The 25,801-nt window shown below is 37.3% G+C and overlaps 2 protein-coding genes across 2 annotated transcripts; both read right to left on the bottom strand.

Moving 5' to 3' along the window:
• Positions 1-24,339, bottom strand: LOC113493189 (choline O-acetyltransferase). Its single transcript, XM_026871038.1, is given in 9 exon segments — positions 1-381; positions 461-1,172; positions 1,260-1,412; positions 1,597-1,817; positions 2,031-2,209; positions 4,867-5,044; positions 6,624-6,813; positions 6,910-7,082; positions 24,062-24,339. Coding segments are annotated over 9 exon segments (2,283 nt in total). The 5' UTR covers positions 24,323-24,339; the 3' UTR covers positions 1-165.
• On the bottom strand, positions 7,371-13,485 carry LOC113493351. Its single transcript, XM_026871288.1, has one exon. It carries the CDS (start codon positions 13,343-13,345, stop codon positions 7,721-7,723), a length of 5,625 nt encoding a protein of 1,874 aa, XP_026727089.1. The 5' UTR covers positions 13,346-13,485; the 3' UTR covers positions 7,371-7,720.
• Positions 24,340-25,801: the final 1,462 nt, after the last annotated feature.

Below are 25,801 nucleotides of genomic sequence, written 5' to 3'. Positions count from 1 at the left end.
CTTGCTTGTAAAGGGTATTGAGGGATGTACCGTTGTTATTTCTTTAGGCATAATTCTTTCTTTTGTCTAAAACACCAAACCTACAGTGCCTTTTCACATTTAAATCATACCAGTGCTGGTGCCATCTATTGAACGGGATCCTACCAAGAGTTCTAGCTAACCTTCTCAATTGTCTGGCTTACGCGCTTGGAACATCAGTTTCATGGAGTCGAGGGCTTCTTCTAGCGACTGCCTGAAGGCTTCTGTGTTGGTGACGCTCGAGGACGTGAAGGAGGATATGCAGAAGATGATGGAATCCTTCTTGGGGTTGTAGCTGCAGCCGTAGCCGTCGGGGCAGACCGCACCGTAGCCCATAAACGTGCCGTCAGTCGTGGTGGCCACCTGCGATAGATTGATAAATTAACAGATATATAGAACATACAAAGGTATGTATAGAAGAAATAGTCTTGATCTCTCCTACCTGACTAGTGCTGAGCTTGAACTCGATCATCTGTTTGTAGGTGCTATCAGAGAACACTGGCGGCAGCTCGCCGAGGGTCTCGCGCGCCGCCTCGCGCAGCCCCAGCAGGTGGTTGTCCAGCCCCTTGCCCAGGATGTTCGCCTCCATGATGGACGTCTGCTTACGAGCCGCCTCTTCGAATAGCTCCAGTTTCTTTTGCTCCTGTGTGAGGTGTTGCATTATTATTTTGCAATACTTAGTTGCAAAATGTAGAAGTGAAGAGTATATAGTAGTTTCGTTAGGCAGATAAGGAAAATGTATGTGCCAGGCGAACCTTCGGTAGTGTGAAGTTAAGTTCATTAATCGTAAAGATGAATCTTTTGTGATTGATTTTGAGTGATGTGAAGATACAGGTATAGAAAGTAATCAGATCGGGGTTTGAATTGGTGCTCGGTAAATGGTCGTATGTTCACTTTGTATGTTGGATTCATCGCTGTTCGAGGTGTGAAGCGTCATCCATTTCCAAAACAAAATTCTCACCCCATACAAATTGAAAGAAACCTTCTTCTGTCCGTCGTCGCCGGCGTCGCTGAGCGGCGGCGTCTCGGCGGTGCACATGGCGGCGGCCCACGCCAGCGCCGCGCCGTGCGCCGAGCGGATGTTGTCCACGCGACCGTTGCGGAAGCGTCGCAGAGAGGCCGACTCGTATGTGGTTACCAGGTAACCGTACATCCTGCCAGAGTACACTTTTATAGTCCACTTATCTTGCCGATGTTTTTTATTGGAACCCTTCATATTCGGCTTTTAAGTCAGCACTTACTTGTAGTAGGCATACTGCAACGCCAGCTGGATGTAGACGTCGGGACTGGTGCGGCAGGACTTCATGAACTCGCGTCCGTAGTTGCGATATGTGTACACCTTGTGGTCCAGATCGGCAATAGCCCTGCGAACAAAATTATCAGTATTTCCCCGCCTAGCAAAAAAAGGCCACAATGTTTTATTAAAATTCAGCTAGCGTCGTAACATAGAATACTGTAACGTACTTAATTCTTTATTGCATTCCACCATATAGGCTTAAGTGGTAAACATTTTTTGATGGGTAAATATTATGGACTCCTATATGAGACATTGATTTAGCTGTAGCCAGAGGTTGTTACCGGTCGAGGTCCCTGGCGGCCTGGTCGATGGCCCGCTGCACGTCGCCGGCCACGCTCCAGCGCATGGCCTGCGGCGCGGGCAGCAGCGCGGGCGGCGGCGCGGGCCGGGCCGCCACCTCCGCGCGGGCCAGCGCGCGCTCCGCCAGCCGCACCACCGCCACGCCCTCCGCCGCGCTGTGCTCGTAGCACATGCCCACCGTGCCGTCCGACGAGATGATCAACTGCTCACCAACGCAAATGTAGATTAGAGTACGAGCCATTCCAATATTTTGTATAGATGCTTTATTTTATTATCATTTTCTTCTGAAAATAACCTCGTACTTGAAGCCGGCTGAGACAAGGCCACGGTCAATTAGAGCATTAAACGATTATTAATAACTCCGCTCACAATCAAGACATATAATCTTCGATGTGTCCACAAGTCCCCCCCTCACCTGCACGGTCTTGTCGAACCACCTGTTGGCGGAGTGGTGTCGGGTGCCAGCGCCGTGCATGGCGCGCAGCATGGCGTTGGTGTCCGCGTCGGTGTCGGCGCGGTCCCCGCCCGCCTCGTCCAGGCACAGGATGCACAGCGCGCGCGAGATCAGCTCCATGTTCATGCGGTTCGTCTCATCTAAGACATAAAAATACATCTAAAGCACATTTCTTAGTGTTATTGGAAAAGAAAATTAAAAGATCATCATCATTCCCCTGCCCTTATCCCAATTATTTTATTTGGGGTCGGCGCAACATGTCATCTTCTTCCATACCTTCCTATCGGCCGTCATCTCACAAGAAACACACTTTACAGCCATATCGTCTTTCACACAATCCATCCATCGTTTCTTTGGTCGTCCTCTTCCCCTATATCCATCCACATCCATGCTTAACGCTTTCCTTACCACATGATTTTCATTCCTCCGCATAACATGCCCATACCATGACAGCCGGTTACCACGTAGTTTCTCTGTAACCGGTGCCACTTTCAAACTTCCCCTTATATACTCATTTCTTACTCTATCCGCTCTCGTAACACCACACATTCCTCTTAACATTCTCATCTCTGCTGCATGCAATTGTCTTTCATTCATCCCTTTTGTCGCCCAGCACTCTGATCCATACAAGACAGCAGGTCTGACAATGGTCTTATAGATCTTCCCCTTAAATTTAAGGGGAATGTGGGGGTCACAAATCGTTCCCGTTACCTGCCGCCATTTCATCCATCCTGCGTTAATTCGGTGCTTAACCGCCCGATCTATTTCGCCATCGCTCTGAATGAATGAACCAAGATACCGGAAGTCGGAGCAGACTGGAAGGCGCACACCATCAAGCTTTATAGCTTCAGGACTGGAGAGACCGCCGAAATCGCAGAACATGTATTCTGTCTTTGTTCTGCTGATTTTCAAGCCCACACTCTCCAGCTTCTGTTGCCACACCTCCAATCTGCTCTGGATCTCGGGTCCATTTTCCCCAACCAGAACAATGTCATCGGCAAACAGCATGCACCAGGGTGCCTCTTCCTGTATGTCTGCCGTAAGGGCATCCATAATCAGCAGGAAGAGGTAAGGGCTTAATGCCGACCCTTGGTGCAAGCCCACTGCCACACTGAACTGGTCGGAGTTGCCAGCAGACGATCGGACGTATGTACAAGATTGCCTGTACATAGCACGAATTAACTCCACATACTTTCCAGGCACACCTTTCTCTTTCATAGCCCACCATAACACTTCACGAGGCACCCTATCATAAGCTTTCTCGAGGTCAATGAATACCATGTGCAAGTTCTTGTGCACACGTCTGTACTTCTCGCACAGTTGACGAAGTGCAAAGATGGCATCCATTGTCCCTCGACCTGGCATGAAACCAAACTGGTTTTCAGTAATCTCACTCTCTTCTCTCAATCTTTTCTCTAACACCTTTTCCCATACTTTCATAGTATGTGACATGAGCTTTATCCCCCTATAGTTGTTGCAATCTTGAACATCCCCTTTATTTTGAAGATGGGCACTAGCGAGCTGGTACACCATTCTTGTGGGATGTCTTCTTCATGCAACAACTTATTGAAGAACAAAGTCAGCCACACATATCCTTCATACTTTAGCACCTTCCATACTTCACCTGGTATTTCATCCGGTCCCAAAGCCTTACCATCTTTCATGCCTTTAACTGCTGTCATTACTTCCTCCATGCTAATTTCTCTTACCAATCCCTTATTAACCTGTGCCTCTTGAAGTATACCATTCCAGCCATTCTCTTCGTTCATAAGTTTTTCAAAATACACCTTCCATCGCTCTTTTATTTTGTCATCTTCACATAATAAATCTCCACACTCATCTTTCATGCATTTCATATGTATTACATCTCTTGCTCGTCTTTCTCTCTCTTTTGTAATTCGGTAGAGTACCTTTTGGCCAATAGGGCTATCTAGAGTTTCGTATAACCTCTCCTGCGCCCTAGCCCTGGCAACTGCTACCGCCTTCTTTGCTCTCTTCTTGCATTCATTGTAAAGTGCCTTTTTCTCATCTTTCAAACTTGCATTCATAATTTCTACCCCTTGCCATTCTTTAAACGCGGCCTTTTTTTCTTTAAGGACGTTTTGTACCTCTTCATTCCACCACCATGTATCCCTGTCTATCAAACCTTTACCTTTTGACTCTCCACATACGTCTTTTGCGCTTTCTCTTATACACTTTGCCATCTCACTCCAGCATTCATTCACAGATTTTCCTTCCATCTCACTCATTTCCGTCATCTTATCCACAACTTGATTCCTAAACATAGTAGCACATTCTTCCTTCTGTAACATACGCCATCGTGTCTTTGGGGGGGGTCGGTGTTTCCTGATTTTGGGCGAGACACTAAATTTGGCCTCCAAAACAATCAGTCTGTGTTGGGTAACTAATGCTTCGCCTGGCAGCACTTTGCAGTTTTTAACACAGCATAGACTCCTTCGCTAAGAAAATTAAAAGATAATCCCCAAAAAATCTCCTGTTGTCAAGTCAAGTTACGTACCGCTTTTTTCTGATTATAAAAAAATATATCTAGTATAAATAAATGGGGACAACATCACATACATTGTTCTGAACCCAAAGTAAGTTGCTAAAGCACTTGTGTTTTGGAATTTAGATACAACGAAGGTTGGTAGAATGGTTATCTAAAAATGATTCCTGGAATTATTTTTACATAACCATTACAAGAAACGAAAATAAATCGAAAAGTGCTCGAGCCGAATAAAGCCGGAACCATATTACTGAAAGACAAAATAGTAGGATGTCTGAAGTCCTGCAATACCTTTAATGAGTTGTTCCCTGGCGCGCGCCCACTGGTCCCTGTTCATGGAGGTGAGCAGGCCCACGCGGGGCGCAGGGGGTGCGCCGGCCGCGTCCACCATGGCGTGCAGCAGCTGCGCCTGCATCTCGCCCGCCGTCAGCCGCCCGCGGTCCGCCGCCTTCACCGGGATCGGGTAGAACTGGGACAATTTCAATTACTGTTACTAAAATTACTAGCAATATCTAAAGGTAAAGACTTCAAAGTGCCTAAAAGTGTACGTACATCAGAGCAGTCGTTGACATAGGGGGCAGACAACATACTAAATTGTCATAAACTAGCTCAACCGTAACCACCTCGTTAGGTATTGGTCCACTTACGTAGCCTATAATACCTACTGACTGATAAGATGAATCCAGTATTAAAATTTCACTTATTTCACAAACTCTCCCTCTTTACAAAATTGTCATACTTGAATTGATTTGATGTTTACAATTAGACAAAATGGCTTAAGTGATTTCGTGTGTTCGTGAGACTGAGTTATGTTTTGCAAAAACTATTAATTAGAAACGAAGTAAATTTTTTAACAGAAATGAAAATCAGTCAAAATTGTAAAGGATGACAAAAGGAAAAAACTGAAGCATTGTTCTTTTGGTCATGTTTTACTTTTTCCGTTCATTTCGTCCTCTCGGCAGGAAGTTTAATTCATGTTTCTTGTAAATGGGCTCGTATCACTCGCGATCGGCCAATCGCGTCGTTCTCACGCCGATAACAACACAATGGGAGCTCACCACTGATTACCGCGCTGCGAGACCTATCCACCACATTGGATTACTTACACCACTAAGGGAAATTACAAGATTTTCACATTGAAGAAGCGTTCTATCTAATTAATGATTTATAAATTTGGCTTCGTTATGAATATACATTGTTTTGCACCAAAATGTAATGGGCTGAACAGAATAACTACTTAGACATAATCAATATGTAAAACAAGTATCAAATAGCCTTTTCCACCTGCAGGAACATCCTTTAAGCATGAATCACAAAATTGCTTTTTGTATGAACAACAAACAAACAAAGGAGCAATAAAGCACCAGCTTCTATTCTAATTAGTAGCTTTCAATTAATACTTAATTAGTATGTTTATTGCTTGACACCTGCAGCCCGTTTATACAGAATCATATTTAGTTTACAAACAATGTTTGCCGCATAGACCAGCCGAATGCAACAAATATAAATTTCGACCACAGTATAATAAGTTATTCATATTTGTGGACGTTTTGTTAACTAAGTTTTGTGCTTAAGTGATGAAGTGCACCGCAGCACGTCTAAGTGCTAACTCAGTTAAGGTCCCGCTCCCCAATAATGGAGTTAAACTTGTTACGTTGGGTTTACTCAACGAGTCTTCGCGTAATATCATTTTTGTATAGAAATATTATTATACTAGGGAGCCGCAGTTTCTGAGTGATTTAATTATATAAGTTTGATAACGAAAAACAATTATTGTGTGAGAGATCTGTCTGTGTCTATAGATATTTATATTTTTAGGTCTTTAATACTTTGATAGTCATTTCACTTTAAACTTCTAATTCATAGTTACATTTAATCCAGGTTGTAAGTTAGTTAAATTTACCTTTGTTTAAAATTTTTAGGTCACTAAATTATTGGATCGCAAATTAATCTCCATAAAACACACATTTCTCAATAAATATGTTATCTGAGCCAATTCTTTATGGCTATGCTTAAGTTAGTGTCTAAGTGTCTATCATGTAACTCACATAGTTCCTGCAGGCCACTACGACGAGTTCCTCCCCGTCCTCAGCGGCGGCGGGGGGCGCGCGCGGCAGCTCCAGGCGGTCGCGGCCCACCTCGGGGATGCGGCACACTCCCAGAAGCCGGTAGAACTGCTCCATGCACAGCGGCTGGCCCTTCTCGCGGCTAGTCGCGCGCTCCAGGGGCAGCTCACCCCTATCAAACAACATTTAATGTTAGTTTCTGCTCATACGTTACGACTCGCACTTTGCCGTTTGTCCAATAATACTTTCACTTCTGTATTTCCCTAACCTGTCCAGCATCTCCTTGTAATCCAGCAGGTCGTCAATGAAGAGCGCGCCCAGGTCGGCCACCTCCTCCATCTTAGCGAAGTGCCGGCGAGGGAACACCATCCCCGGGTTGGAGTTGATGGGCAGCGGCAGCCGCACCCTCAGGTACATGTCGTCCAGCCACCAGTCCGTCACCTGACAAATATTTATCATCAAATTGACGTTTTGAATAAAAGCCAGCTCATCTCTTCCCTGGCTAGAGAGAGACGGGGAATAGAGAGGGTTTTGTGGTGCAAATCGTTACAACAATTTCAGACCCTTTTAGTTGAGAGCGTGGATTAGCTGATGGACCTACGAGATCCACACTACCGAAATAGGGCCTTGTTTCAATGCGCAATTGTAGACCATAAAAATGATTTTTCATATGCGGGGATCGAACCTACGGCACATCGCAAACAGTTTCGGTGGCGTCTTTTTCGCGACTAGCCGAACAGTAAGTAGGACGGGGATACCGGACATTTTCAACTACCTGACTCAGGTATTTTGTAGTAAATAAATAGTTGGAATCGTTGAAATTATACTAAAAACAATATGTTAAGAAACTGAATGCATGTATTAGCTTCATAGAGCACAGCCTTACATAAAGGAGTTAGTTCTCCATTATTTCACTCACAAAGTATACGAGCATTATGAGATACAGTCTGAGGCATGTCGCAGTTACAACAATACACAAATCGTTAAATCTTCCTACTATAACCTTGATAATTTATTTAGAAATTAAATAAAACAAGACAATATATCACTTAGAACATATATTGAATTCTTACAAAAACTTAAAAATATTGATTATAAGATAAAGTTGGACTTAAAAAAAAAATGGTTCTCCTTGGCCTCGGTGTGTTGGGCTCCTGCGTGGTGGAGCCGTCGCCGTCTTGCCTGCGCGGCGCCGCGGGCCGCCCCTCCTCCGAGGACACGCGCTTGCCCACCATGTGGTCTAGCAGCACAGTTTTTTCCGTTGCCTTCACGAACTCAGAATTATATAAGTAGTTCCGAATTGAATCTATCCTGTCTTTAAAGAATTTTGGCTTCTCGGTCGTACGCCATATTGGTCGATCTATGACATTGTTTATTCTTGATTTTCTTGAAATCAATCCAATTCTTGGGACAATATTTTTATCTGAATTTGATGGCTTGTTTTGTTTCACGGTATCGAAGTGGTCTCCAAACATACTGTCGGTATGTTTCATAATTAATGGTTTAGGTCGCACTTTATATTTAACTCTGGATTTATCGATAGTATCGAATTTAGGTCTCAAAATAGTGTGTCTTGGAAATGACGTGACAGGTCTGTTAATAGCAGGCCTATTTTTAAATAGGTTCCGGCTTGTAACAAACCGATGCTGTGAAAAGAAATCTTGTGTATTCATCGTCATGACTTCCATTCTTCTGTTTCCTAATTTCATTCTTTTCATTGGCTTTATTGGCACTTTAGGCGGAGGTACAATTTTTGAGGCAAAAGAATTTAGTTTTCCGAATGGACTCAGAAGCGAACCTTTATTGAAATTCATTTGTTTGATATTTTTGTTTACTATATTTTTATGTAAGTTTCTGTTGCTGTTAACACCTGGAACTGTATTTTTGGGAATGTCATTGAAAGGTGGCTTTTTATTCTTTTCAACTACAATATGTTGACGTGTTTTATGTGGTTCAACGGGTGCGCGTGGCTTTGTGATCGATTTTTTTACCGGATCTGTGTGTATTTCAAATAAGCTTCCGTTGTCTTCCTTATGTAAGAACACATTATTTTTTACTTCTTTTTGTGGTAACAAAGGTTTGGGTATTTCAACAGTGTGTTGGATACTTTTGAGGGCTCCAGTCGGTCGATTTGAATTGGTGTCTTTTGTTGGAGCTACATTAAATTTATATTCAATCTTAGGTGTATTCACATTATTATCTTTATGTGTGTGTCTCTCACTTTTAGGTAGTTGAGCATTTTTCAAAAAATCAATAATATTTGAATTTGTAACAGTATTTTTAACTGAAGCTGTGCTGTCATTCAATGTTAACATGGGAAGTAAATCCCCATTGTCTTGTAAGTGGGTGAACACGTTACTATTGACTTCTTTTTTTGGCAATAAAATTCTATTTTCTTCAGTTGCTAATTTCCCATTTTGAAGTTGTAAATTTGGAGAAACACTTACATTAAATTGGATCGGATCCCTGTTTTCCTTTCTCGGCATGAATAAATTCGTTTGGACTTCTTTAGGTGTGTATGGATGTGAATTTTTGTTCTCCCTTAGAGCAATAGAATTAAAATCAAAATTTGGAAGTAAGTTTTCACTGACTCCTTTTTGTGGAATATAATTTGTATTAAGTTTATTCTGATATGGATTATTATGATACATAGATGATGTATGCAAATTATTGATATTATCTTGCCTCGAAGTTACACTTACTATTAAGGGTGATACATTTTCACTGTTTTCATTTAGCGGAAAGTAATGTTTGTTTTCTTTTTTGCTTTGAACGAAACCACTGTTGCTTCCAACGGGTACATCTTTGAAGGGCATTCCTTCAAATCCAAACGAGGGTCGTAAATTGGTAGGAAACAAACCACCCGTATCCTTTTTGTGCGTAAACAAATTCATGTGTACTTCTTTGGTTGGATGCATGTTTTGTTCTACCATCTTTTGATTTTTTATCGAAACTTCTTGAGGATTTTTGTGCGTAATCTTGTATCGAGAATTATCTTCAAAGTCTACAGTTGACAGTAAATGCTCCCTTCCTCCTTTTTGCAAAACTAGATTTTTATTTATTCCAAGAGTTTGTTGCGGATTTTTATGATGTGCAGTTGATGGATACAACTTGTTATTATTACCTTGCGTTGATGATACGTTTACAACCACGGGTGATACATCTTCACTTAATGGGAAATAGTGGTTGTCTTTTTTATTTTGAGTGGAAAAATTATTAATACCTTTAATTTGAGGGGAATTTCCTTGAAATCCATACGAGGATTGTAAATTGGTGGGAAACAAACCCTCATTATCCACCTTGTGTTTAAATACATTCATGTGGACTTCCTTCTCCGGGTGAAAGTTTTGTTTACTTTCCACCACTGGCGATTGTGACACCGTTAAGCTTCTGTTTTTAATGGCAATTGGAGCAATATTATTAAATTCTACAGTTGGCAGTAAATATTCTGTTTCTTTTGTTTGAGAAACTAAATTTCTGTTTATCCCTAAGGTTTCTTGGGCGGTTTTGTGTTCCGGAACTTGACGCAAATTAGTAATGTTACCCTGCGTTGGAGTCACAACGGCCGGAAAATGTTCACCGTTTTCGTCTATTGGAAAGTAATGTTTGCTTGTTTCTTTATTCGGGACAAAAACGCTATTTATTACCATAGTGCGTTGAGGATTTTCTTGAAATCCAGATGAGCTTAATAAATTTGTATTTTTTTGTTTCCCAGGATCAGAGTTATAATCCGCCATTTGAACAAAATTATTACTGTATTCGTTTTGGAAAAAATAATTCATATTTTCTACATAATTCGGGTCTAATTTTATTTTGGCTGCTTGTTCATGGACGGGTGCTCTAACTAGTCCGACAGGCACGTTAAAAAATGCATCCAAATCGTTTTCAGCCTGCGGTGCACTGATCTTAGAGCTAACTATGGGAAGCAAATTCGTGCCGTCTCTTTTTTGTGGTAACAAATTAACGTTGGTGCTATTATTCGTTTTAATGCTTTCTTGGAAGTTTCTTAAAAATCCGTAAGATTTATATGAATATGTGTTGTCTTGATTGTCTTTAATTGGCGTAGTGTTTGTATTCAATTGCAACATTGGAAGTAAATATTCACCGTGTGAAACAGCACTATTTTCTATTAAGTTTTGAGGTAATTTTGTACTTTTTGATATGGTTTGATGAGAATTCTTAAAGAATTCAAGTAACGGCTGTGTATCTTGACTATCTTTGAATGATATAGTACTGATATTCAAATCTGTTATTGGAAATAAATTGTTTTTATTCTGTGGAACTTCTTTAAAATTTCCGGAATCCGTTGGTATCACAACTTTTTTCGTATCAATACTTGGCTTTTTATGAGCGATTGTATCAAACACTGAAGCTGAATTCGTATTTACAAATTTAATAGGTGACCCACTTATATTGAAATCCATTATTGAGAGTAAATTTTTATTTTCTCCTCTATCAGGAAATATGTTACTAGTTAAATCAAATACCGGATCTGAATATTCTTTATTTTTAGGTAAAGCAGTGTCTTTAATTAACTCGAATGAATCAGCATTGAATTCAGAAAAATTATTAGTCGATAAATTTTGATTGATTTTCAGTTTTGACCGAATCTCTTCATTATGACTCAGCACTGTCTTTCCAGTAGCCATTTCTTCATTAGAATCAGAAAGTATTGCTAGGGTATTGTCTGAGTTTGGTTGGCCATTAATCAGGAGACGTTTATTTTGATTAACTCTTGGAAATGGCGAATTGTTCTTGTTACTTTTTTCATCATCAGCCATGGTTTTGCTATTCATAAGTAATTTATTTCCAGGAACGAGCTTTGACTGGGAATTTGTGTAAAAGTTTAATAATGGTGGTTTTCTATTTATTTCTCTCGTAATTTGATGTTTATAACCAGTTTCAGTATTAAGTTCCATTAAAGGCAAACTCATTAGTGTACCGTTGGTGGCTTCATTATTAGTAGTTTTTGATGTCAAACGTACATTTTTTGTTAATTTTTTTGGGAAACCTAAATAAGTTTTTTGATTGTGTGTCATTGTTTGTTCTGTGCAATTGGCTGCTTTTAGGGCAGCTATGAATTCAGTTTCAGAACTGAATGTTTTTTTAAGACTTTTTAAATGATTGCACGATTTATTGAGCCCTTGAGATTGATAATGTGGTTTTTCGTAAATCTTTTTATACATGACTGTGTTAAATATAGGTTGACTGTCAAATTTAAGCAATTCAAGATCTTCCTTTGTAGTTGGTCTGTATGTGTTATATCTTATACTTTTTGTTACTGCAGCTGGAGAAGCTCGTACAGCACTTGGTCTATGTATGCGTGAACTGAATATATTAACACCTTTTTCTTCCCTCAGCTTGCCATTCTGAACATTGGATAAAAGTTCTTGCAAATTGCTAGTGATAGCATCTTCCACGTTTTTTACAAACTTATTTTTTGCTTTATCATCAATAACTTTGCTGTTTGCACCAAAATATTTGTCATCTTTATGTGAATTCTTACTTTTATACGTTGTTGATATTGGTTTAAGTTTGGTGACTTTTATTTTGGATAATTTAGGTGTGTAAATATATGAAATGTTTTTGTCTGCTGTGCCAATTTTAAGTGCAAAATTTATGTTAGTTTTATTATTTTTACTTATTGCTATTGAATTAAATCCATTATTTGCATGTGATATATTGTATGAAGGAGACGTATTCTCAGTAAGTTTTTTCTCGTTCACATTTTGACTGAATAGTTGGGTATAAGAGTTAATGGTATCTGATGGGTTCGTATAAATATTAAACATTTGTGTAGTGCTCTCTACAACGTCCTGCTTGCTGCTTTTAGATTTGCTTAGTTCGAAACTGTTTGTAAAGCTATTAATTTGTGTTTCGACAGGCACCAAACTTAACGTAGTAACTCTACCCTCACTTAAACTGGTGATGTTCTCTATGAAATCAGTTTTTTCTTTTCTGTTATTATTATCAGTATGCATATTTAATGTCGTGTACGCCATAAATATGTTGTCCGTTGAATATTTCAATTGCTCTTTGTTTTTATCAACGCCCCGAGTTAGAATGTTTTGCATTGTATATGGGTCTAAAAGGTAAATTTTAGAACCTATCATAGTCGTGTCGACAGGTTCCAATTTCATTGGAATTCTCGTAGTTTTCTGGGTGGATAGAATGACATCCATATCGTTTTCGCTATCTTCAGGCGTTTTTGTCGTTAGCATAAGAAGTATGTTATTTGTAGCATTTTTTGTAAGGGGCGACCCGTTGTCTATATCGGATTTCGATTGGTAGTTTTGGTATGTTCCTGTCGAAATAGGGTTCGATTCATTATAAGCTTGATTGTTTTGATGTTCTGAGTGTTCGTCACTTGAGTCTTCATAGTAACTAAAAAGTGTCGTTGTATCAAGTTCGTTGATTCCATCCATTAAATCATCCGTATGGGTACGATTTTTACTTGTTATGTATTGGTCATTATTGTAATCATATTCTGGTCCCCTTAAAGTTGAAATATCTCCAAAGCCGGGTGATCCCAAAGCCTTTTTCTGGGAATATTTGTCTTTTTCTAAATTATTTTCCGTGTATATGTTTTCATTTAAGTTAATCTTATTATTATTATTTGTGGGTATTTTTATCATGATGTCTGTTTTCTGAGTCTCTGATGATGGTAAGTGGTTTTCAGTATCTTCTAAGGTTGTCTCTGTCATTTGCACTAATTTAACACTTGTAAAGTTGTGTAACCCAAATGATGAGTAAGTCGTGTTCTTTACATCATAGGCTTTTGTTGATGTACTTGGTAATAATTGTGAAAACGATAAATCAATTTTGGAAAAGTTTCGTTCTTCAGTTGTTGTTTCTCCATAAGGAGTGCCAATAGTATATATCTGGTCCAAAGACGTCAATCCGCCAAATTGGTCAGTGACTGTTTTATTAAAATATTCGTTTGTCTCATCAGTATCCTTTTCACTAACTGTTGCTGGCTCTGTGACAACCGGAATCAAATGCGTGTAAGGTGACGATTTTCTATCCGTTGATGGAGTCGCTGTCGATTTCTCTTGCTTCTTTGTTATGCCGTCTTTAAACATTTCCTTTGATACGTTTTTTATATTATTTTTAATTGTATAAGTAACTAAGCCGGTTCCCGTTGGAAGAACATTGAGCGTTCTATTGATTTCTTTGTTCAGTTCATGTTCTGGCTTGTCTTTTGCTTGATCCTTTTTATTTGAGCTTTTGATTGGTAAAGTATGCGAGTTGACACTTGATTGAATAGTTGTTGAACTACTCATATTATTATTGAAGAGCATTTCGGATGTGGTAGGTATTTTTGATTGCTCGTCATCGTTATTGAGCAAGTCCTCTAAATGTAAAGCATCTTTTTCTTTCGTGGTCAGTATGAGAGGAGAAAGTAGTGATCCTACTTCTAAATAATTTGGTTTATTGAAGGTATTGTTAGGAATGCCCTTGGAGCTGTCAGCAGAAATATTTTTGTCTTTAACCCCTGAGGTTTTATTAAAAGTCCTATCGAATATTATTGTTGCAGTCTCTACAGTAGGGATAGCATCAATTGAAGACAATGCTACTCCTTCACTTTTATTTACGTCAGATTTTATATTTGGCTGTATAGCGATCTTTACATTAGACAAAACCTCTGAGTTGACAGCTTTCAATTTATTTTCTGTAAAATTTCTTGAGGCAAACTTATTTATATTTTCTTTAATTAATATTGAATCTATAACTGATGCTTTGGGCGGGATCTCTTGTTTATTTGTTATTATTTTTTGAGTTTCGTTACTTGTATCTATATAATCACTAAATTTATCATAATCTTGGTCTCTGAATGTTTCCAAATAGGAAACACTGTCCTCATCTTTCATTACTTGTGTCGGGTTAGTTGAACTTTTATCGTTTATTAAAAATGTACTTGATATATTGAATACCATGATTGTTGTTGGTGTTACTTTTCCAGTAGCGGCTATGGGAGACTGTTGACTTATTTCAGTTACTTCTTCAATTTTATACAGGTTTTTTACTTTAGTCGTATTAACAGTTAATTGAGCTTGATATGTGTTGTTATCTTTATTTAAAGTATCATAGTATGAACTTATCCGGGAAACACTTGTTACTTTGTTGCGGTTATGGAAATGTAATTTGCCTGCAATATCGCCAAATGTTTCGTTTGTAGAAAAGGTTAGCTCACTCTGCAGATTAGGATGGTGTGCATTATTTTTACCTGACAAGCGAGAAGATGTAATATTCATGTTAATTGCAGACTTATGTTGAGAATATTCCAAGATTAACTTTTTATCTGGTTCTGATCGTTTAGTAGTCGAATGGTAAAGATTTGCAGTTAGTCCGTTGCTAATTATGTTTTCTTTGTTATCTGTAGTACTTGATACTTCATCAAATTTAGTTAAATATTCAGTTGTTATTTCATTTGTTTGCGAAGAATCTCCTATTGATATAGTTTCAGATACGGAAGAAGTTTCATGGAGATCAGGAATGGCTTCTGTTTCGTGATTTTTCATGCTCGTGTTATCATATTGGCTAATTATATTGTCGTTTGTATCCTTAGTTCCCGTTGTTTCTTGATGAAAGTCATTAACTTCTTGCGCTAGAGTTCTAGTTGTAAACTTAGATTCTGTTGTGTCGACATAGTTATCTTCAGTCACATCTTTTTCTGTAAATCTTGTTAAAGCATCAGTAGTCATATCGCTTGCCATTCCATATTTTTTGCTTGAAAATGGTTTTGATACGAAGCTTTCATTATCGTAATCATGCGTAATTTGACTGTAGGGATTTTGTAAAGTAGTATGTTCAAAATAGTGTACTTTGAAGTTATTAGTTTTGTTATGAGCTTGCATTTTTTCTTCATGTAATTCAGTCAAATTTTGGAAAACATTTAAACTATTGGTCACTATATCCTCTTTAGTTGTAGAGCTTTCAGTATTATTTTCTTTGTAATTGAGATAATTCCCAATAGTTACTGGTGACGATACATTTATTTTGTTAAAGACTGATGTAGCCAAAATGTTTGAATTTAACAAAATATCGACAGTATATTTCTCTGTTAAGTAATTCGTGTTATTATTGTGTGTCATTGCTACTTCAGGCATATCACTTGTACTGTATAATGGTGTTTGAGAATATAACTCGTTGAACGGTGTATTTACTTTATAAAACTCCGACTGAGTTCCTTTAGTTAATAGAAACTCTTTACTTACTTGAGAATATATTGTTGATTTTTTGATTTGATTGTTCTTAAATTGTGTTTGACTTTTAGGATTTGGTGTTGTCTTCTCTTTAGTCAATTGCTCTGTAACATTATTATTTCTGTAATTCATTTCAGTTGTATATTCACTTGCTGTGGTAATGATACTGGTATCGGTCTCTTTAAAATATTCGTTAGAATTCTCTGTAAACTTGGTGTTTACGTGATACATGTTTGGTGTAGATTCACGTACGATGTTTGTTGTTACACTAATTTGATTTGTTTTGAGCGTTTCATTAAATTGCCCTTTTAGGGGACCCCTCACAAAATTAGGAAGCGTTGTAACTTCATGCATAAAACGTATCGTTGTGTCAATGTAGATATCAGTATTGTTTGTTTTTTGTTTAGCTTGCAACAGATTTTCCTCTTTAGTTGAGCTTGATACTTGATCTTGATTCGTGACTGTAGCGGAATGTGGCAATACTGTGATATTTTTTAATTCTTTATTTTCTTCTGTTGATTCATTATTAAAAGTATACTTAAAACTGCTCTCACCTAAAGAAAATGGAATTGCCATTAATCGTTTTTTTATTTCATTATCTAGATTAACACTAGATCTCTCTGTTATTATTGCTACATCATCAAGACTTTTTGGAACTGTGCTAGTAGCTGATGAATTAACATTACTGTACGATAATGTAGTGTATTCATTATTTTGGACCATTATGTCTTCTAATTCATCTAATAACTCAACTTCCGAATTGTATCTGTTATCCGAGGTGTTAACCGATTCTGTGGTATTTATTACATTTTTTACTTTAGGAGGTAATGGCTCCGTAGAGTTCGTGATGCGTGTCTCTGGTAAAACATATCTTCTAATCATGGGCTCACTGTCAGTGGCTTGAGGTTTCGTTGAAATTGATACATGTTTTAAACTGCTCTTGTTAAAATATTCATTTGTGACATCGGTATCATTTATTGTGAGAATGAAATCATCCACATTGTCCTGAACGTCATTTAGCGTATCTAAAATTTCTGCAAGACGTAGTCCGTTTTTATTCGTTGAATCAGTATCAGTATTGATTTTAATAGTTGTTTGAATTTCCTTATTTTCCGGGGAAACACTATTTATTGTAGACGTAGATGTTTCAGCTAAGATTTTTTCATCAAATTCATTAATCATCGATTCAGATTCGTTCAAATTACCATCAAATAATAGATTTCCTTTAGTACTAGGGTTTGAAAAATCTGCTTGATTATTTATTGTGTGGACTGGTGTGATTTTTTCAGGTTTATGATCACTGTATTTACTGTTTTTGTTGTTGAGTCTTTTAGTATACGATGTTGTTTCGTTTAAGTATTTTTTCATAGGAGTTGAATCATTTAGAGTAAGAATGAACTTGTCTACATTGTCTTGGACTTGGTTTATATTTTCTAAAATTTCTTCGAAATTTACACCGCTCTGCTTCAAACCAATAGAACTGGTGGTTCCCAAAGTGTCCTCCATAAAATCCCTTTTTTCTTCAGATGTTAACGTGTTTTTCAATAATTTCGGTGTTGAAGAAACAGTTATTGAACTTTTAGTTCTTTTGTTAATTTCTTGTTTCAATTTGTGCATTATCATTTTTTTCAAATTTTCGTTATGTTTTAATATTGGTACATTAGTAGACTTGTCATGTATCGTATAGTTATTTCCTAAGTAGTCACTGACTACATTTCTCGTGAGTACCTCGGGAACACCAGGTTTAAATTTGGAATCCTTATCGATAGCTGAATACGGGACGTTAATGTTAATAGTTAAATATGGTTTCTTTTTTCTTTCTTGCTGTTGGCTTTTTGTTTATTGGTTAGGAAAGTCTCTGTATCAATGATCGTATTTCTTATTAAACTAACATTGTTTTTAGAAGAAACGCGTATTAAATCCTTAACCGTTTTCCGTTCACTAATTAATGCCGTAAAACTGTTTTTTCGTCTTGTGTCATTTTGGACTGCTAAAGTATTAACGCCTTTTCCAATTTGCATGTTATTAAAAGATCCAGATATATTTAGATGCATTGTATTTTCGTTGTGGTTAGTTGGGTTTTCGAAATCTCTTAAGTCATCAAGCTTCATACCCCAAAACATATTTCCACTTGTTATATTACTGGGTCTCTTAATTGTTTCATTTTGATAATGGTTGTCGTTTACATGTTTTATTGCAGTGAAATTTGTGGCTTCACTTGTTTCATCAAGAATGTGCTTTGGTTCCGGCAACAAATTTTGAGATATTTCTAATGGTTGAAATTGAGTTGGCTCTCGTATTACTTCGCTCCGTACGGTGTTTTCAGTATATGGCGAGCTTATCAAACGTCTATTATGAATAACATCGGTGTGAGATACGTTAGGAACGTCAGTTGCTAGTTTATCTATCTGCCCATTGGGGGCGATTGATGTGTTTGTACCAGCAAAATGTGCTGCTGTGTAATTACTTGAATATTTTTCAGACATTAATGTAGGTATGTTGATAGTAGAAACGGTTTCTGATAAATTAAGAGCGATTTGTTTTTTTGAAAATGGCATATTTACCGTCGCTACATCAGTCAGATTTTTAGAAGATGTTTTCAGTCGTTTATCTTTTTTGAAAATGGTTTTCGTTGGTTTTAAAGGAGAAGTAGCATTTCTTTTTAGCAATTCACTTATCTTGGCCAACTGCGATTTACTTAATTTTCTGCCTTTAAGTAACTTGTTAAGTAATTTTTTTAACGTTTTATTCCTGACCTTTGTTTTATTTGGTCGTTTAACTGTGACTGAATCATCGAATGTTTTAAAACTGAAGTCATCATTCGTATTACTAAAAACATCTTTATTGAACTTGGTACTATTACGGAACCTTTCACTTTCTTTTAATTCAAGAAGTTCTTTCATTCCAAGCAAATTTTTAACGCTCTCAGTGTTGTTCGTGAGACTATCTTTAAATTCTCCGATATGACCTTCATACAAATCTTTCATTGTATCTATACCAACTTCCTGTGTTAGTATACCAGGAATCATACTTCGGTGTTTGAATTTACGAGTACTATTTTCGACAGTTAGAGCTCTGAAGGTGGTGTTTATATTTTTATTATTTTTAGCTGTTTGCTGATGTGTGGTTTTTATATTTTTATTTTCAAACGAAGAAATTTCGGCGTTTTGTTTTTTAGCATTTGTTATCTTTACTGGTAAATTTCTAGATAAGTTATCAATGAAAGAATTCATTTCGTTTAGATTTTTACTTTCATTCTTAAATACATTGGATTTTCTGGTAACATTCGTGTTAAAGAAAATTATGTCATTGGTCTGAGGTTTGTTTGAATCGATTAAATCAATCAATTCATTAAGATGTGTGGCTGATAATTCCAAACTATCATTTTCATCTGCTGATGTTTCTTGTGAAAGGATTGAACTCACTGGTGCCGTAGATGCATTTGATATTATATCTAAATTTTTATTACTTGCCATTCCTAAATTTTGTTTATCGCTTTCCGACACTGAAAATTGTATTCCATTTTCACTGGCTTCTAACCCGACTTTTACATTAAATTCAAATGTAACAGGATTTTCAGTTTTTATGTTTGATTTGTGTTTTAAAGTTTCAACTTCGTTTTGAAGGATAGCTTCACTTTTCTTAAGCGTACCATTTATATCGATCACATCTGTTAGCGGCTGAAACTCAACTGTAAAATTACAAATTGAACTATTTTCGATGTAATTGTTATCTGATTTCTTGGCTTCATGTTCTTCTGTTTGAGGTAGCCTTGTATCGGATTTATTTAGTGCTTGATGTGGAGCTAATGCCGCATATTGATCTACCTTATCCGTTTCCTTGAAACTCTCTGTGTTGTCAGTATTTTCAAAATTACTTATTATTTGTGTTGAATTTTCATCCGTTGGAATATATGTATCCGTTATTTTGTACTGAATAGTAACCGTTTCTAAATTTGATTCAGCCACATTTCGTGATGAGTTCATAAAAGATTGATTGTTTTTAATTTGATTCGGCGCGATACTGTCCGCCTTTAAAGTTGCGCGTGTTAATACTCTTGATAACGGTTTTGTTGTTGATGGTGTCCAGGTACTTATTTGATTTACATTTACTTCTTCATAAGGTATTGATAAGACATTGTCTAATGCTGGCTCGAAAGTTGCTAAGTCGATAAGTGGACGATTTTGATTTTTAATCGTCTGTGAAAGAGGCGAATGTGTTGATGTGTCATGAAAAATATTTGCAGATACAACTTTTACAGTGGTCATCTGTTTTTGGTCCATAAATTCTCCTAAAGAGTATTCCTTTGAACTAGTGACTAATAAGTTGTTTGTTGTTTGGGCATTAGTAGAGGTATCTTTTGTTGTTACCGGTGCATCGACAGACTTATTTACTGTTGCCAAAATCTTTGAAGTGGCATTTGTTTGGATTAGTTTATTATTTTCCACGTCCAGTTTTACTGATTGATTGTCACTGATAATTTCGACAACATTGTAACTAATTCTCGACTTTCTGATTGGATATTTGGGATAAGTATTAACATTCATGTCATTTCGCTTTTGTATTTCTGAACTGAACTTATCAGTATCGCTTTGATTAGGGTTGCTAGTGATATTATTTTCCTCATGTCTTTTATTAACCGGAAAAGTATTTGAATAATTTCCCGTTAGTTTTAAATCAGGGTTAATAACTTTATTTGCTGTTTCATCTTCAATTTCTGAATAGTCAGTTTCATGGCCTTGTTTGTATTGAGTTGTTTGATTCATTTTCGTGTTATTGCTTACAACTAGAAGTGGTTTAACTTGTTCGTTGTCAGAGAGCACATTATCATTGATTGCAGTATTTAGAGGTCTCGCCTCTATATTTTCTTCAGTCGGTTTAGGACCACTTTCTTTAAATTGTTGAAGATTACCTATCGACATCGTAAAAGATTCGACTTCAGTTTCAGATGCACTCAATTTTGGCGTTGTGTTTCGAGTTATTTCTTCATTATTTGTTATGTTCGTTTTTTTCGTAGTTGTAATGTTGTTAATAATTAGGTTTTCGTGTTCAGGTTTAATTTCCTGACTTATGGACTTAGAAATAAATAAAACCTGGTTCGTGATGGTAGTGGAATTTGGCATTATTGCAAACTCGGACTCAATGCTATGATCAGTTGGAATAACGGTTATTAACATATTTCTGTTTGTAATGCTATTATCGAAATCATTGTAAGGCTTGAATTTTTCAATGAAATTAGATAAAACGTCAGAAGTAACATCGTTGTAGGCTTCAATTTGATTAATAACATTTTGGGTTGAACCTTTTACCGTCGTTGTTAAATTTGGGATATCTGTCGAATTTTCTTTGTTAAAGGAGCTTGATTCGTTGTCAGTTCTTATAAATATCTCATTCGTTTTAAATGAATTTGGTTGTGCTATTTCGTGCATCGGTGGTATTGTCGAAAAATCATCGTCTAAGTATTTTGAGGATCCCTGAGATACATATATTGGTCCATTGTAGTCGTACATTTTCGTTCCATTAATAGGAACAGTACTTGAATTTTTCAACGGAAGATTGTTTTCAGTTTTGTTTATGTAGTTTCTACTGAGATCATTATCAGATCCTATTTTATGCGATAGAACTTTGTTGCTCCCTTGTTCCGCATCTAGGTATTGTGGTGTACTACTATTCGTAGTTTCAAGCAATGATGTTAAACGTTTTTGTTTATAGGCATTCATTAACTCTCTTGGAATATTGTTTTCCGTAGATGTAGTAACCTCTTGTAATTCTATAGAGTTCAAGTCTGCAGCACGACTATACTCATTCACAATTGCAGTTTTAAAGTAGGATTGTTCTGTGCCCAAGTTAGTTTCTAGACTATCGGTTATCAACTGCGGTATTTGGCTCATTTCGTTCATTTCATAGTCAATGGTATTTTGTTTATCTTGCAAATAATCAGACTGCATCTTTAACCTAAGATTATTTCTTGTAGAATCATGTATCTGGGTTGTTTCTTCAATGTTGACTTCATTTGTATTTAGTAATAAAGAAGAAGTTATGGCTTGAGACCGATATGTTATTGTTGTGTTAGATTGTGCATCAGCACTCGCATTTTGCAAAACTTTAGTAAACTGATTACTTATTTCAAAACTGTGATGGTCCGGTTCAGTTGTATCAATTGTATCGGCATGATTATCAACAAATTCTTGATTCATATTGGACCGTAATACATCCTTTAGTGCCTCTGATGTACCCAAGACTGATGGAAAATTTGTAGCAGTATTTAATTTAACATCTGAACTCCATTCTGTTGTAGTTGATTTTAATAAATTGTCTAATTCTTCTGTATATTTTGTTAAATCAGAACTTATTAGTTTATGATCCGTGGAATATGAGATGAATGGGGTTGTTACATCTTGTCCTATTGTTGACACCGGATTCTGCCACAAATCGCTGGGTATTCGATTATCCCTCGTCTTGTTATTAAGATCTTGATTAGTATTTCTTTTAGTAGTTTGTTTAGACACAAAGTTATTCAAAAGCAAAATCGCACGAGTTACTTCACCTAGTTTTAAAGGGTCGTCTGAATTTGACACTAGTTGGTTGATGTCATTTTCATTGTTCTTTATTTGATTGTTTTGTGAAGAAGACAATTTTTCCGAATTTAAATTTTCCACATTGTTTTGGCTTTTTTCGATGTCATTGGTATCAGCCTCGCTTGGCCGCAGCTTAGTCTTCTCGTAGAGGTTTACTAGATGTTTTATTTTTGTAATTGTGTTTCTATAACTTCGCACTAGGTTCTTTTGATCTGTCGTATTGATATTTTTTACTTCAGGTTTAACCGTCGCTTTCACGTCTGAGTTATTTATGAAATCCTTATTGCACTGAGAAATCAGCGTACCATTATCACAACAAGTGTTAATATAATCTGTATGGTTCAGTTCCATGTGTATTTCTATATATATTTTTACGTAGTCGTGTTTCCTAATAATCTTGAATACATTCGTAAGATTATGCTTGTCACTTACTGCTAAAAAAATGTAGAGTGATTGTAAATTACAATCGGAAAGAGTTTCCGGTTTCGCGATGTCATCTCCTTTCTTATCGTACTTTGTGTCTATTATATCGATATCAATGGGAGCGGTAGTATAAAGCGTCTCAGTAACGTCTTCTTCAGGGACGCTAGGCTTTATCGATAGTGTTCCATTTGATTCAGGATGTAGAGTTAGTATAACAATAATATTATGCTTTAATGTACTACGCATATGAGGGTTACCTTTGCCGTATAAATTATACCTTTTTAAGGTATACTTGTGCAAGTGTTTCGTTTGTATTAATGCCTTAAATAATATCTGCTGCAGTTTGGACAAGGACGTGTTTTTTTCGATCGGTTCAGGTTCATGGCTGACGACTGGTACATCATGAGTATTATTTCTCTCATCCTTGCCACAGTTGGAGTGATTTAAGTATGTTTCTTCATCGACTCTCGTTTGATGGTTTCGATTAATTAGTTCTTGTTTTAAATTGAAACACGTGTTGTTGTAAATTTTTCTATAAAGTTCGAGTACTTTCCAGTCGGTGCTGCTTGATTCGGTTAATTCCAATAAACTGTTGTCTACAGTGAACTTCTCTTCCTTGGCTTTTAGCGTCTCGCGCATACAGACACACAGACTCTTCAAGAGTTTTATCGTTACATCGAGTAAATGCTCGTCACTAGTCGCGGCATCAACAGATTGCAGAATCTTCATCAACAAGGGGCTGTCACTGGTAGATAACGATGTTTTAAGTTGCACCAATCCATGATTTTGAAGCACTTGAGTTATAAGACACAGAAGAATTATAGTTTTGATTTTCATTTTAAGTAGGTAGTTGTATAGGCGTCATGTTGGTGGGGCAGAGCGAGGCCAATTGCAGAGAACAATAACGTTCACGTAACTATGTTTTGGGTAATGAAGGAAAACGTTAATCGCCCCGATAAGGGCGTCGGCGCTTGTTTTGATTTTCATCCGTCCTGCACAGCGTTCAATGTCTAATGAATCACGAAAAATAATGATTCACCGTGATTGAGATCATGATTCTTAAAAATGATGTCTTATTTACGATTTATTCTTTACGTGTCTAAATTTAGTTAAGGCATCGAGATTTCTCATTCTTAAACAGTAACTGCAAATATCTTTAAAAGCTACCCTAACTAATATTCCTCCTAAAACCAAATGAGCAGGAGCTGCTTACCCAGTTGTCCATCTCCTTCTGCCTATCCAGCAGCATTTCCTGCAGGCGCGGGCCCAGCTCCTCCATGAAGCCCCGCACCAGGCCGCGCGAGTGCTCCAGCGCCTGCTGGCTCACCACCACCGCCGCGAACTCCAGGTACGTCTCCATGGTGGTCTCCAGCTCCGGGACCGGGAGCTTCGGCAACTGGACATTCTGCAATAAACACGCGTATTCAAAACTACAGTCAGGCTTCTGATTCTTTAAAATGTTTCTGAAAGCCATCGTTTGTAACAACTTTGAGGTGCTTATTTCTGGTTTTGTAAGTTGCGACGTGCTTGTAGATGTTACCAAAACATTAAAGCATGTTTTTTTTTTGTTTAAAATTGAGATCAATTGTTCTTTACTTCGTAATGCAGAATTTGAGATTAACAATTGACTATGAGGTGGTCAGTGTGTTTGTTCTGAAAGCGGTGTTTACCTGGAAGTCCTCGTCGTCGGCTCCATACACCTGGGTGCTGAGCCAGCGCCGCGGCAGCGACAGCAGGGACTCGCCCCATGCTGGAACAATAACAAATAGTTATTAAGGTTTTATACTTCATCAGATGCGACTGGGCAGAATTATTCGGTATTAGCAATCTGTATTAAAAATTAAAGGTAAAGTTAGTCGTATGCACCTGCATATATAAGTACAAAAATGCCCAAATACAGGCGTATTGCTCTTAATTGTTTGTATTTAATCACAAATATCAACTTGGTCTTCGTAAAGCCCCTAGTCAAGTAGGCATTTGGATTAAAACGATTGTATATATATTTGTCGGCGGCTTGGGTGTTAGGATAGCCGACATCGGGATAGGGTATTCAATAAAACACATATTCAAGCCTCATTATCTCATTATCGTTTAATCCTAGCCCTATCTGGACATATTCCCAACAACGCCCACCCGTCACCGCTTGCTAAGCGCGCTGGAGAAAACAAACGGCGCAACAAACTCCCCAGCCTTGCGCTGTCCAGTCATTTAACATTATTTAGGTTGTTTACACAATCTATATCACAATATTAACATCTCTATCACTAACTACCTCTCAATAATTACTAACTTTAATCTTACGCAATAATCAATTAGTGTCACGACATCTTAAATCTTACAATCTACTATTCTTAATTCAAATATCTTGCGCTTCTATTTTCCAACCTGCCAGTATTGGCGCGAATAGTAGCTATGCAGGTCTCATGAATGAGGTTGCGGAATATTTATCACAAATGAGGTTTTAATTAAGATTTAGCACTTTATTCGTATAATCATCTCCGACATATTCAATGACAAATATTAAGCAGCAGAACAATTATCTTAAGCGGGTCGTGATACAGTTCAAGCGATCTTATATTCATGGGATGCTAAACTGAATGTAAATAGTTTTAAAAGTTTTAACTCCGCTACATTATTGATTTAAGTTTCTCGGTTGTGAGCTCTTTACCAAGCTTTTAACGTATGCTGTATCATGTAGCTCAGCTTTAGTGGGGGTGAACACAGCTGTTGTGTAGTTGAAGTTCAATTGTAGTTGACCACACATTTATGCTCAGTTAGACATTGGAATTGTTTGTGAACGATGTTTTTGAAAGCTTCGTTTTTTTCTATCTGGGTTTAATATATTAATTAACATTAAACAGTTGAGGTTCTATACTTCATTTCTCTCAAGGCCAACAAGTTTTTCATAAGTTAAATACATATATTGTACACACACACACACAGTACTTGCCTT

The sequence above is a fragment of the Trichoplusia ni genome, chromosome 4, assembly GCF_003590095.1.
Source record: "Trichoplusia ni isolate ovarian cell line Hi5 chromosome 4, tn1, whole genome shotgun sequence".
Classification (NCBI taxonomy): domain Eukaryota; kingdom Metazoa; phylum Arthropoda; class Insecta; order Lepidoptera; family Noctuidae; genus Trichoplusia; species Trichoplusia ni.
Note: the sequence above shows the minus strand (reverse complement) of the source record. Positions and strands in the feature narration are given on the sequence as shown.